This window comes from Callospermophilus lateralis, chromosome 9, assembly GCF_048772815.1.
Source record: "Callospermophilus lateralis isolate mCalLat2 chromosome 9, mCalLat2.hap1, whole genome shotgun sequence".
NCBI classification, from domain to species: Eukaryota; Metazoa; Chordata; class Mammalia; order Rodentia; family Sciuridae; genus Callospermophilus; species Callospermophilus lateralis.
Window position 1 is genome coordinate 37,594,650 of NC_135313.1, and position 13,500 is coordinate 37,608,149.

Consider the following 13,500-nt stretch of genomic DNA (forward strand, 5'->3'; position numbering starts at 1 on the left):
AGGGTGTATTTTGCTGGTATCAGCGACCAAGGGATTCACTTTGTGTCTGAGATTGCTGGAATTTGCTGGTGGCTGCAGCCTATTGGTGTTTCCTCAAATTTTCTCTGGCACCCTTTTCAACTCTCTCTCTGTTATATCCTGTCTCCAAGACATAAACATTCTTTCCCTCTTTTGGCTCACCACCCAAAAAGAATGAAAACCACGTTCAGTAACTTGGCATCAAAGAGAATATTTCATTATTAAGGTGAATTATGCCTTTTGATTCGTTTTAACCCAGATATGATAATTTTATATTTTTATTTTGCATAAGAAAAAATTGATAATTCTTGCAATGGTTAAACCATTTACCTGCTATCAGACCTCTAAAATAATAAGGGAACACTTTGATTTTTTTTTTCACATTTGAGATGGCTTCTGCAGTGATTCTTTGCAACTCCTTCAAATTAATAAAAATTCTTGTCCCCCTATAATCACTTTTGGCTTCTTCCATCACTTCACAGTACCTATCCCTAATGATAGTTTGGCTTATTTTTTAATGCATTAATCTTAATACTCTCATCTGGAACAGCTATGCCAAGATGAAAAGAATCATATTTTCTTGTGATTCAAAACTATCTTGTCTCTTCTGTACTGATTTAGGTATTCACAACTAGAAAATGTGTTTGGAATTATTTTAATGATATCTCACCTTCCCCATACTATTGGTTCATCAATGAGATCAATATCAAAACTTAAGTTGGTATTAGCTTAATTTACTGGATAAATTACTGTTTACTTCTCTATGATCTCTGCAATTCAGAAGATCAGAGGATCATTTCATGATTAGTTACGATCCCACCCCCTAATATCATTAAAGTGACATTGTGGTAGAAAGACACACTTATCCCTAAAGCATTGCAAGTTAAAAGGTCATGCTTTGAAAGAAAAGATTTGTTTGTTTACCAGCTGATTGTTTGTTTGCTTGGTTGTTGTTGTTTTATAAGACTTTATGTTTCAAGAACAGTTTTAGGGTCACAGAAAAATTGAGAGGGCAATACAGAGATTTATCATACACTCCTGCTCCTTTCCCATTATCAACACTTTACACCAGAGTTGCTGAACCTACAGTGTTACATAACTATTCCTGCTGAGTCCATAGTTTACCTTAGGGTCCACTCATCCTGTGGGTTTGGACAAACATATAATGACTTGTATTTACTATTTTAACATCATATAAAGCATTATCACTGCCCTTCAAATTCTCTATGCTTGGACTATTCTTCCCTTCTCCCTGCACCCCTGTCTTTTTAAATGCAACATGACTATGTCAATTTGTTGGGTTTTTTTTTAATTTTTTTTAGTTGTAGATGGACACAATACCTTTATTTTTTTATTTTTTATGTGGTGCTGAGGATCAAACCCAGAGCCTCACACATATTAGGCAAGTACTCTACCACTGAGCCACAACCCCAGAATAAAACTTCACCTAAAATATAAGATAGCAGCAATGTTTTGGGAATCCTGCAGCATCAAAGCATACAAGCATCACCCTGTAAATAATTCCACTAATGGTCTCTCGTTCACTTATCAGATTTAAGTTCAATTTAATAAACATTTATTGAATGCCTATGCATGATATAACTAGTCCCTTCCCCTAAAGAATTTGACATTTAATGACCATGAGGAAACGCACTCAACCAATGGTGATATTTGGCCAGAATGTTATTACTGCTTTATAAAGATATACTAGTCACAGGAACATTAAACTTCTTTAAATTTTTTCTTAAATTTTGACTGGATATAACGCAGAATATAGCCAAAGGGACCTTGGAAATCTCCTGGTTTAACCATCTCAGATTTTAAGTAAACATTTTTCTTATTCTTTATTAGAGTTATGTTTATTTGTTGCAGAAAGCTTCAAATATGTAGAAAGGTGGAAACAAGAAATTAGAACATCCACAGTTTCATACACAACCCTCAATAATTATTATCAACCTTTTGGTGCAAGTTTCTTTTTTCATGTAATGCACTTTATTTTTTGAGCATCTATAAGATAACTTTGGGCAATTTTGTACACTAATTTTTTCCATAAGATATTTTGACATCATCTTTTCCCAATGGTATTAAAGACTTTTGGTAATCATTTTTAATGGTTAAATAATGGTCAGTTATTAAAGGAACATAATTTAGCCATTAATCTTCAATTTAGGTTATTCATACTATTTGACTACTGAATAGCTTTGAGCTTAAAAGTTTCTCAGGATGGAGTCTCTGAGGTAGGTTTACTGAGTCAAAGTATATGAACGTTTTCAGAGCTCTTGCAATATAGTTTTGAACCCCATGCATTTTGCATTTTGCATTCAGCTTTATCTTCACAGCGTGTTTCATTAGCCTTTCCTCACACATACTACAGGCTCCTCTGCTTTTTAATTGGCAAGGAAATCACCAGGAACTGAATACACACTGGAGGGAGGAGATAAGCAGAGTCATCAAAATCAGCTCCCAAGAAGAAATAGAAACAATCTAGCTAAGCTTCCAGTAGTACCCTCCTTAATTTGTGTTATCACCTCTTAAATTTGCATAGACCTTGACTTTCGCAAGTATAGAAAGTTAATGGTTCCTTACTTATGGAATAGGGGTGGTGGGTCTGAGGGGAGACCGAAATTAAAATAGATGAGATTCATACCTTGCTAGAATCACCGAGTTTCTGGTAATTGTTGTTAATGATAATTTCAGGCAACACAGCTTCTTCTAATAGCTATGAAAGGGGATGAGCAGCATCATTACAAAGACACAGTCACTGTTGTCACTGATGCGCCACCATGGGGAAGCTGGTTTGTTTGGGACTGGGCTGAAAATACTGCGGTTGCTTGCAAAGGTCCAGGGGCCCACTGAGGTCCACCTGGGCTGGTCTGTCACATCATTTCTGATACTGAAAGGTCTATGGCATCTCCTGAGCTCTAACCAGGCTCCTGAGCTGCTCTAAACGGAGAGGGTGTTGACACAGTCCTGGTGGCGTGAAACTTGTGCAGCCGCAGCCCCACTGCTGGCTTGATGGAGGGCAGGACTCCATTGGACCAGCATTGGCTGTACAGTTGTGTCAGGAGCAGCTGGGAGATTTCATTCCTAAAACCCAGACAGGAGAAGTAGAATTTCTGACAGCGATGCTAACTGTCCAGGGACCTCGGCCTGTTTCCAACTCTCACAGACTTGCAGACTCATGAATGTCCTCTTGGTCGTCACTGCTGAAAAATCAAAAAATCTATTTTCAAACCTCTTCTCAGAGCACCTTTATTTACCTGGTCCCTGTGGATATTTTCTGTGGTTTTCTAGCTCCTCCTGTCCCTTCCATTTGTGGACACTAGCTGCGTAGTCAGAGTCTATCTAGAAGCTACCAAGGAGTGTTTCCTCACAGACCCACTGGCTACACTTTTCTGTTTTCAGAGTCTGAGCTGTCCTTGCTTTCTGTTTTCTTAAATAGCACATTTTTTAACTGGTTTAGATTAGCTTGAGATCTCTTGGGACCCCTGGATTTTTTCCCTCCCATGTTTTCAAATAGCCAGTCATCCTTTGTACTATTTATAAAGCTTGAGTTTCCAGCTCAAGTGTAATATTTATGTGTTCCCTTGCAAATTTTGATAAGGTTAGTGTTTTGTTAACCCAGCAGCCAGTCAGCTCACAATTGAGTTCATATTTGACCCTGATACTGTTATCACAGATTCGCTTTGTAAAAAGAGCACACACAGCCTTCTGCCTCATGTGCTGCCTGTAGGGTGAGGTATTCTCTGTGTGAGTCCTCCCTCCAGTACTGTGGAAACACCTCCAGATTCCTAAAACGTCCGATGACTTGTCATCTCAGATGCAGTAATCTCCTCAGGCTAAAATAACCTATCAAGCATCCCCACCACCTGATACCCGCTCCAGGTAAATCAACAGACAAATAAGATGGTCCCAATGTTCTCTCGTTCAGCCTGGCTTCTTCTTCTCCATTCCCATTTGGCTTCCATTTTACCTGTCAATGAGAGTTGGAAGTAGCTTATATCCTAAATCTTCTGATTTTTTTTTTTTTTTTCACCAGAAGAGAGTCTTGGCAAACTCATGGTGTAGGAGGAAATTAAGGAGGAACAAGTGGGGTCAAGTGGTGCTAAGCTGCACAAATGACTGATCAATTCAGAAAAGAAAAAATTGGAGGATTTAGGAGAAGATAAAGAAGGAGACTAAGCCAGGCACAGTGGTCCATACCTGGAAGCCCAGCAGCTCCAGAGGCTGAGGCACAAGGATCAAAAGTCAAAGCCAGCCTCAGCCATTTAGTGAGATCTCAGCAACTTCATGAGACCCTGTCTCAAAATAAAAAAAATAAAAAGGACTGGGGATGTGGCTCAGTGGGTAGGCAGCCCTGGATTCAATCCCTGATACCAAATAAAAAGAGAGAAGAGGAATACTAAGTAGATCAGATAAAGATGTTTATTCAGGCAGTCATTCTAATATACTTTTTGGACAGAGGACCAAGTCAATCCTTAGAATGCGTGCAAATTTTATTGTGTCCATAGAAGTCTATGGTGACATATTTGAAATGCACATGTTGAATTTATAACATATTGGATCCATGAGTACAGTTCAGCATGAATGCATAGGCTGTGTACATGTTGATGATAAGCCTGAGATATATTAATTAGAAGGATACTTAAGACAATGTTAAACTCATTTGTTTTATATTAGGTATATAAAATTATATTTTCTAGTTGTAACTATGTCCTGTGTGTCTCACTTCTTTTTACAATGCCACCTCTTTGGCACATATTCTTATCTAGAATCACAGTGTTTCAAAAGAGCCATTCCATTCCTGATTTTGACAAGTTAGGTTGAGGTTGATCTCCGTGGAGCATTGTTATTTTCCAGCCGTATTGCAGACCACCAACTGAATTATGAGTTGGTATAATGAGTCATGGTGTAAGCTTTCCGATTCTCCGGCTCCCATATGCCTCCTGGGAGACGCTCATGCAGAATGAAGTATCTGAGCAGTGTTGAATGTCTGACTCATTCCTCGGACTTGATGTACTTAGGACCAAACTTTAAATTAGAAAGAAATTTAATTCAAAGTTTAAATGCCAGTTTTGAATGACTTGCCAAATGTTTCCCCCCCACCCAACAGTTTTTGTGTTGTCTTCCTAACAAAGAAGAATCATAAACGGAAGGAGAACACTGAGAGGAGACAGATTCCAATTAATGTCTCTGGTGATTGCTGTACAACTAAGATGGGAACTTATTTATCTTTAGGAAACAGAAAAATTTTAAAGATTAAAAACAAACTGTAAAGTTAGAGATTTAAAGAGACCTACATGTTTAAATACACACATATATACACACTCACACACATAGATTCTCTCTGTCTCCTTCCCTATCTCTGCTTCCTTATTGAAATAGCAAAGATAAGTTTCAGCTTATCACTTGGAGGCGTTGTCATGCAGGATAAAGAGTTGGACCTGGGTTCCATTCCCTGATTTGTCCTTTATTGGCTGTGTGAACCTCAAGTAATAGATTACTTCAGGCTTGATTGAGATGATCCACATAAGGCCCTTAGTTGGAGTTCTTATCTCCCAGTAAAGAGCATAATAACTTTTGGCTATTGTCAGTTACAGTCTTCAGCAACATCATTTTATCATCCCCACAACCTTCAGCATCAATGTGGTCATCACCACATCCACCACCATCATCATCACCATGATCTCACTCTCCTGGGTCACCTCTTGGCCCTCTGTCCACTCCTAGATCCTCTTTGCACACTCTTTTCCTCTTCCAAACCCCAAGATATTAAGGTTCCTGTGGGTTATAGTCTAAGCCCTTCTCCTTCCTCTCACTGGTTTTCTCCCTGGATAATCTCATTCACAGTGGGACCTCAGGTATCAGCCATTGCTGACGATTCCCAAATTCATAACTTCAGCCCAGATTTCTCTTCTGAACCTCACACCTTATATCCAGCTACCCTCTGAATGTCCCAGCAACTCTTCAAACCAAAACTCAGTGCATCTTTCTCTCCCTTGACCTTACTTGTTCTCTTTCTTATCTTAAAAGTGTTACCAAAGCTAGAAAGTGGGATGTCACCCCTGACTCTAATCTTTCTTCTTCCTCCAACATTTAATCAATGAAAAATTTTCATTATACTTTCTAAACTGTAAGTTCCATATTAGCAAAAACCATATTAGAGCCGTAATCTCAGTGCCTGGCACCATACTCAATAAATAATTATTGAATGGAATCAGTAGAAGAATGAATGAAACTCTTGATTATGACCACCTCCTTCCATTTCCATTACCTCTTCTGTACCTCAGGCTAACATCAGTTCTCTCTCTCTTGTTCAGTTTAAAAGTTCTCTATAGCTGAAATGTCCTAACTGCTTCTAGCATTGTAGTCTCCACCCCCAGAGCCACTATAGTTCATGGATCACCCTGCAGCCAAGAACCTGAACATGATCATGCCTCCTTCCTGCTTAAAGCACTTCAATAACTAAATAGTGATCTCGATTTGATACCCAGGTTACAACTATTGCCCTAGAACACTCTCAAAAATGGTCCTGGATAGAACAGTAATAAGGTGATCTTTCTATGTCTCATCTTTTCTGCTTACAGCTCCAGCCTCATTGTTCCTCATTTCTTCCTGGTTTTAGATTCTTAAAATTTTTCAAATGTGTTTTCCTCCTAGTTTCCATGTGTTTTTTCTCCTGCCTTGAACATTTTTCCCTTTTCTCTTTACCTGGTTGACTCATACCATCTAGGTTTCAGGTTAGACATTATTTTACAAAGAAATCTTTTGGGCCCCAATTTTATGGTAGACACTTCTTTGTTTTTCCATAGCATCTTGCATTTCTCTAGTTCTTGCCTGTCTGCTTTAATGACCTGTTCATTTCTGTGGGTTCCCCATGAGCCTCTAAGCTCCATCAAGTTGGTGACCATATCTGCTCACTGCATAGTTGAATTCTGGTCCCCAATCCAGGGTCTTGAACATAGTTTGACACTCAGCAAATATTTGCTGAATGAATGAGGTAAAACCACTTGCTGGGAGAATGATTGAATTATGTGTGTTTGGAAAAATCTTCCCCTGTAATAAATGTCATGGGAACGTCCCTAATTGGTGGCTATAAACAGTATATATTGTCTTCTAATCCCTGTTCATCGAGCCTGTGATAGTAGGGGAAATGATTCTGTGTTCCTTTGATTAAAAGTTCATTCTAGGACAGGATTTGGAGTTGGTACACACTGTCAATTCCAGGAAGTCTTGCAGGTGATAATGTTGGAAAACAAAGCAAAGAACAGCTGTTTTTCCAGCTTTCTTAAGCAGTTGAGGCTACTTTTATTTCAACTATATAAGAGAGATGGGTTTTTAAGTTATTTACTTTGAAGTTAAAATTAAATTTGCTTTCATTATACTAACATATTCTAGCTTGTTTAAGTTCCAAGTTCTGTTCTTACACTGTTAAAACAACAAACACAAAGTACCTCATACTTCTAATACAGTTATTTGTAAATTTGAAATTGTATGCTTTGAACTGTTAATTTTTATACTGTTATTTGATCTACCAAAGACTCCTAGCATCATAGCATCTTGTTCCACATTTATTGACTGGAAAGGAGTTCTACCTATCGAAGGATCTATGAACAAAGATTAAGGACTATTTTTCCAAATAGAAATAGCTTTGATGTTTTTCTGATTATAGTAATAATACACAATTGCTGCAAAAAAAGTTGAGAAATATGAAAAAAATATATAAAATTCATCTGTGAACTCACTTCTAGGTTATTGTGTCAAACGTACATAATTCCCTAAAATATATACATTTATGGTATGAATTTCTAGACTTTTCTGCATATATTATTGTATCAATACAGTTTTTCTGGTTTTGTTGAAAATAGTGTTATTCTATGCATATGGCTTAAAATGTGTTTTTTTACTTGAAAAGTTTGAGAACTGCCATGGAGAGAAAAATTGATAAAGTCGATTTTTAGAAAGTTTTGCTTTCCAGTGCGTTGAATGTATCATTTCCCACTCCATCATACTCATTAAGAAAACTTCTAGCTGGGTACAGTGTTGCACACCTGTAATCCCAATGGCTCAGGAGGCTGAGGCAGGAAGATCACGAGTTCAAAGCCAGCCTCAGCAAAAGCGAAGCACTAAGCAACTCAGTGAGACCCTGTCTCTAAATAAAATACAAAATAGGGCCAGGGATGTGCAGGCTCAGTGGTCGAGTGCCCCTGAGTTCAATCCCTGGTACCCCACCCCGCAATGAGAAAACTTCTGTAAAAATCTGTATTATTTTTTGCATTATTCAGGCTTCATTTGCAGGAAACAGAAATGATGATACCTATTTTAAGAAGAAAATGATTTAATTTTCTAAAATTGGTGTTTAAAAGATTACTGGGAGGGCTTGTGGCTCGTGGCAGAGTGCTTGCCTTGCACATGGGAGGCACTGGGTTCAATCCTCAGCACCACATAAAAATAAATAAAGCAAAATAAAGATAAACTAAAAGATTACTGGGAAGTTTAGAAGAGTGGACGCTAAGCTGGTGAACTGAACTGCAAGGGATGAGGGGCTGCCCCTTCCTTCCCCATGACCAGTGAGATAGGGAATCAGAGGCAACCACTAGAATGACTGGCTCCATAGGCACATCACTGTTGCTGACATGCAGGGGTCTTGTCACTGCCATTACTATTGCCCAAGAGCCACACATCCCTGTGCATGTGGTACTGGGGATTGAATCCAGGAGAGCTCTATCACTCCTTACTTTTTATTTTGAGACAAGGTGCTAAATTGCTGAGATTGGCCTCAAACTTGCAATCCTCCTGCCTCAGCCTCCTGAATATCAGGCATGTGCCACTATGCCACACAGCTTTTGAAATTGAGCCACATGGCCCCAAAATGGATGCCCTGCATCCTTGCCTCTTACTTCTCTCTCCTCAGTAGCTAGTGGCTTGTATCCTGAAAGCTAAAAAACAAAGAAACAAAGGCCTCCATGACTGTGCTTCTCATTAGAAACCACATAGATTTCCTCTGCCTCATTCTTGACTTCAAAATTTCATGTTAGTGTGTTTAACTGGCAAGAATTAAATCACATCTAGAAATAACTCAGGGGAGCCTAGGAAGTGCGGCTCTTGGTTGTCCCATCTCTGCCAGATAGACAGCCCAAGCCCACTAGTCAGGAGGCTGGAGGGGACGTTGACTCCCACCATATATCAGAGCTTTTGGTGTTGGATCTGGGCTCCTTTTGGATACATCGCTATATGAAAAAGAGGGACAATTTATCTGAAGGGGGTAATATATACCACTACAATGTATTTAATCTAGTCTTATTGCTAGGTATTTCCTTTTTTTTCTATTTTTCATATAATGTTTTGATAAATTCTCAGAGTCATTAATAGCTTAGGCCTTATTTTAATTGATCCATCAGGACAGTTGACAGGACAGTTCTTTCTCTTAACACCCTTTCTTCACTAGGTTCCAGAACCTCTTGCTTCCCTGTTTTCACCTGCTCAGTCTAAGTCTTCTTACTGTTCCTCCTCATCTCTTCACTCTTAATGTCCCTGAGACTGAGTCCTGGGATGTAGATTCTTGTTAGTTTACTTTACTCCCTGGTCCTATCTCCTGATCTTAAGGCTTCAAATATCCTGGACTCCAAAGCTTTACGCTTAGTAGCTAAGATGTATTTTTATTTATTTATTTTTAATTTGTAAAATGAGTGATTTTTTAATTGATTTTAAAAAAATAAATGACAACAGAATGCATTATAATTCTTATTACACATATAGAGCACAATTTTTCATATCTCTGGTTGTATATAAAATATGTCGACGCCAATTCGTGTCTTCATACATGTACTTTGGATAATGATGTCCATCACATTCCACCATCCTTGCTAATCCCCTGCCCCCTTCCTTTCCCTCCCACCCCTCTGCTCTATCTAGAATTCATCTACTCCTCCCATGTTCCCCCTCCTACTCCACTATGAATCAGCCTCCTTATATCAGAGAAAACATTCGGCATTTGTTTTTTGGGGGATTGGCTAATTTCACTTAGCATTATCTTCTCCAACGCCATCCATTTACCTGCAAATGCCACGATTTTGTTCTCTTTTATTGGTGAGTAAAATTCCATTACGTATATATGGCACATTTTTTTTTTATCCATTCACCCTCTGAAGGGCATCTCGGTTGGCTCCACAGTTTAGCTATTGTGAATTGTGTTGCTATAAACATTGATGTGGCTATGTCCCTTTAGGATGCTGTTTTTAAGTCTTGTGTATAGGCCGAGTAGAGGGATAGCTGGGTCAAATGGTGGTTCTATTCCCAGATTTCCAAGGAATTTCCATACTGCTTTCCATATTGGCTGCACCAGTTTGCAGTCTCACCAGCAATGTATGAGTGTACCTTTTTCCCCACATCCTCACCAACACTTATTGTTGTTTGTCTTCATAATAGCTGCCATTCTGATTGGAGTGAGATGATATCTTAGAGTAGTTTTGATTTGCATTTCTCTAATTGCTAGTGATGATGAACATATTTTCATATATTTGTTGACTGATTGTATATCCTCTTCTGAGAAGTGTCTGTTCAGATCCTTGGCCCATTTGTTGATTGGGTTATTTATTTGTGTGTGTGCTTAGTTTTTTAGTTCTTTATATACCCTAGAGATTAAGATATACTTTTATATTCTCTCTAAACACCTCAAACTTAATACTTCCCAAACAAACTTCTGCTCTTTCCCTCTGTTTACTTTATTCACAGTTTTCATCTCAGTTCGCAGCCCCTCCATCCTTCTTTTTTCTTAGGACAGAAACAGGGAGTCATCCTTGATGTCTCTCTCTTACATTCAACTTCAGTGACTGTACCTCCAAAAACATCCACGATCCAGTGATTACTCTCCATCACCCCCTGTTTCCTGCTATCCTGAGCCGCTGTTATTTCTCTCATGGACTGTGAATTCAGCTCCTGAGTGGTCTCTTCCATCCTTGCTTCCCTAGAGTGTCAAAGTTAGATCATGTCACTCCTTTGCTCAAAAGAATGACATCTTAGTGAATTTCCATCTCACTTGGAATAAGAATCCTTACAGCAACCCTCAGGGCTCTCCTCTCCTGCATGCTGGCTCACTTTATTCTTGCCTCCTTGATGTTTTTAAATACCCCTATCCCTGAGAGTCTTGGCAATTATTGACTCCTCAGCTTGGAATGCTCTTTCCCCAGATACCCACAAATTTCCCTCATCTCTCTCAAGATGGGATGGGGCTGTCGCCCACTCAGGAAGGCCCTCACTGATCACCCTCCTTAAAATTGCCAAATGGTTTCCCCTTGAGCTCTCCAAACTCCCCTCCTCTGCTTCATTTTCCTCCATAGCACCTCAAACTTTCTCTTTTTTCTCTCACATGTTTTTACTGGCTCCTTACAGTTGTACATATTGGTGGGATTTGTTTTTACATATTTGTACAAGCACACAATATAACAATATAATTTAACCAATGTCACACTCCTCAGCACTTACCCTCTCCCTCCCTGCTCTCACCCCTTGGTCCCCTTCCTTTAATGATCCCCCTTTGATATTTAGGAGCTCCACTTCCACCTTTGTTTTCTTTTTTCCTTCCACATATGAGAGAAAACATACAATCTTTAAGCTTCTGCCTTTGACTTATTTCACTCAACATAATGGTCTCTAGTTCGATTCATTTTCCTGCAAATGTCATTTCGTTTTTCTTTGTGGCTGAATAAAACTCCATTGTGTGTGTATACCACATTTTCTTGTAAACCTAGGCTGCTTCCATAGTTTGGCTATTGTGAATTGTGCTGTTATAAACATGGTTGTACAGGTATCACTGTAGTGAGATGAGTTTTAATTCTTCAGGAGCACCTCAAACTTTCTAGTGAGTTACATAACTTTTTTCTTTTATTGCATGTCCCCCCCACCATGAGAAAATCTATTTTTAAATACTTTATTATTGAATCCTCAGTACATTGTACAGTGTCTAAATTCATGGTAATTATTCACTAAGTGTTTGTCAAAATTAATAAATTTCTTTATACATGCCTCATTGAGCATGAATCTATTTATTTATTAATTCCTAGGGTGAGAAATACACATAAATTGCCTTAAAAGGTTTTGGCAATTTGTTCTCCTGCCAGGGTTCCACGAGAATGTCGTTTTCCTGGCACCTTTACCAACACCATGGCCTGGCCACAGTGACGTTTTTGTTCCTTGAACTTGCCATGCCGTCTCTACTTGATGCATTCTATTGACTTCTCCCTTCTCCCAGTGCTCTCTGTCACTCCTTTATCTGGCTTAGGTCTTATTATTCAGGACTCTAAATATCACTTCCTTGGAGAAGCCTTCCCTGACCTTCTGCTCTAAAGTAATCCTCCTATCACCGTATATTACATTATACCTACTTTGTTTTTACCTTAGCATATATCACATCTAAATATTTCCATATATATTTGTCTGTCTGTCTATCCATACTTTCTTTTTCTAAAGCGTAAGCTGTGTGAGAACAAGACACTAGGTGAAGATGGATTAGAAGTGCACTATGTTTCTGGATGAGCAAAGCTTCTTTTCAAATATGAAGGCATTTTTAATAGCAAATGCTGAAAGATCTAGAAGTTTAAATATTCTTGTCAGCATATTTGTTTTAGATAAGCTATATTTGCTTTCTTATAGTGTTGATAAGTTGCATAGTTTCTTAAGTTTCTAAAGTCTCCTTTTTCACTTAGTTTCTACAAACTACTATTTCTTTTGTAAAATTGAATTTAATACTGTTGCTTTCTTTTTTGTTTCCACAGCTTTTGGAAAGAACCAACAATGGTTTTGAAGAATCAGATTCTGGTGCTACCAAGAGTCCACTCCACTTAGCTGTAAGTGAGAGGCTGTGGGCAACCTCCCCTGTCAGAAAAAGAATCCAAGCATTGCTAAAACTAGGCTGCTCTTGAAATGTAAGCATAGTAATGAGTAACTAGTGATATGAAAATAAGACATGGTTAAAGGTCCAGGCTGCAGAGAGAAAGACTACTTCACCTTGCAGTCCCAGCTTTACCAGTTGGTGACCTTAAATACATTACCTACCCTGTGCTGAGCCTCAGTTTCCCCATCTGTAAAATGAGAACAAATGAAAAGATAAAATGTATATAAAATCTTTACAACAGCATATTTTATAACATTTATCCATCTTTAAAATTCAAAGAAAACATTTCTGTTTAAGAAATTTGCTCCTAGACAATAATATGCAAATTTTAAGCCGATTCAAATAACACAATTAAAACCTATCAGGGTTTTTAAGCACCAAAAGAAGTGAACAGGTATAGAATTGCAACTGTATACTAATTGGACTTGACATCGAGGTCTTAGAGTAAGTCTTAGACTCCAGTTCTTATATTGGGTGAGATCTGGGAGGGAGAGGAAGAAGAGTTGTCTTATCACCAGTAAAGCTTCCTCTCCATATCCATGTAATCAAAGAGAAATGCATCAGCTCAGAGTGGGGAACCCGAGACTCTT

At 38.5% G+C, this 13,500-nt stretch overlaps 1 protein-coding gene across 4 annotated transcripts in view; it reads left to right on the plus strand.

Moving 5' to 3' along the window:
- Positions 1–13,500, plus strand: part of Ankrd44 (ankyrin repeat domain 44) — a 295,099-nt gene that overhangs the window by 248,911 nt on the left and 32,688 nt on the right. For all 4 annotated transcript variants that reach the window (XM_076865519.2, XM_076865521.2, XM_076865520.2 and 1 more), the window contains exon 17: positions 12,792–12,863. In XM_076865519.2, the coding sequence (XP_076721634.1) occupies positions 12,792–12,863 (72 nt within the window). The remainder of the gene's footprint in view (positions 1–12,791; positions 12,864–13,500) is intronic.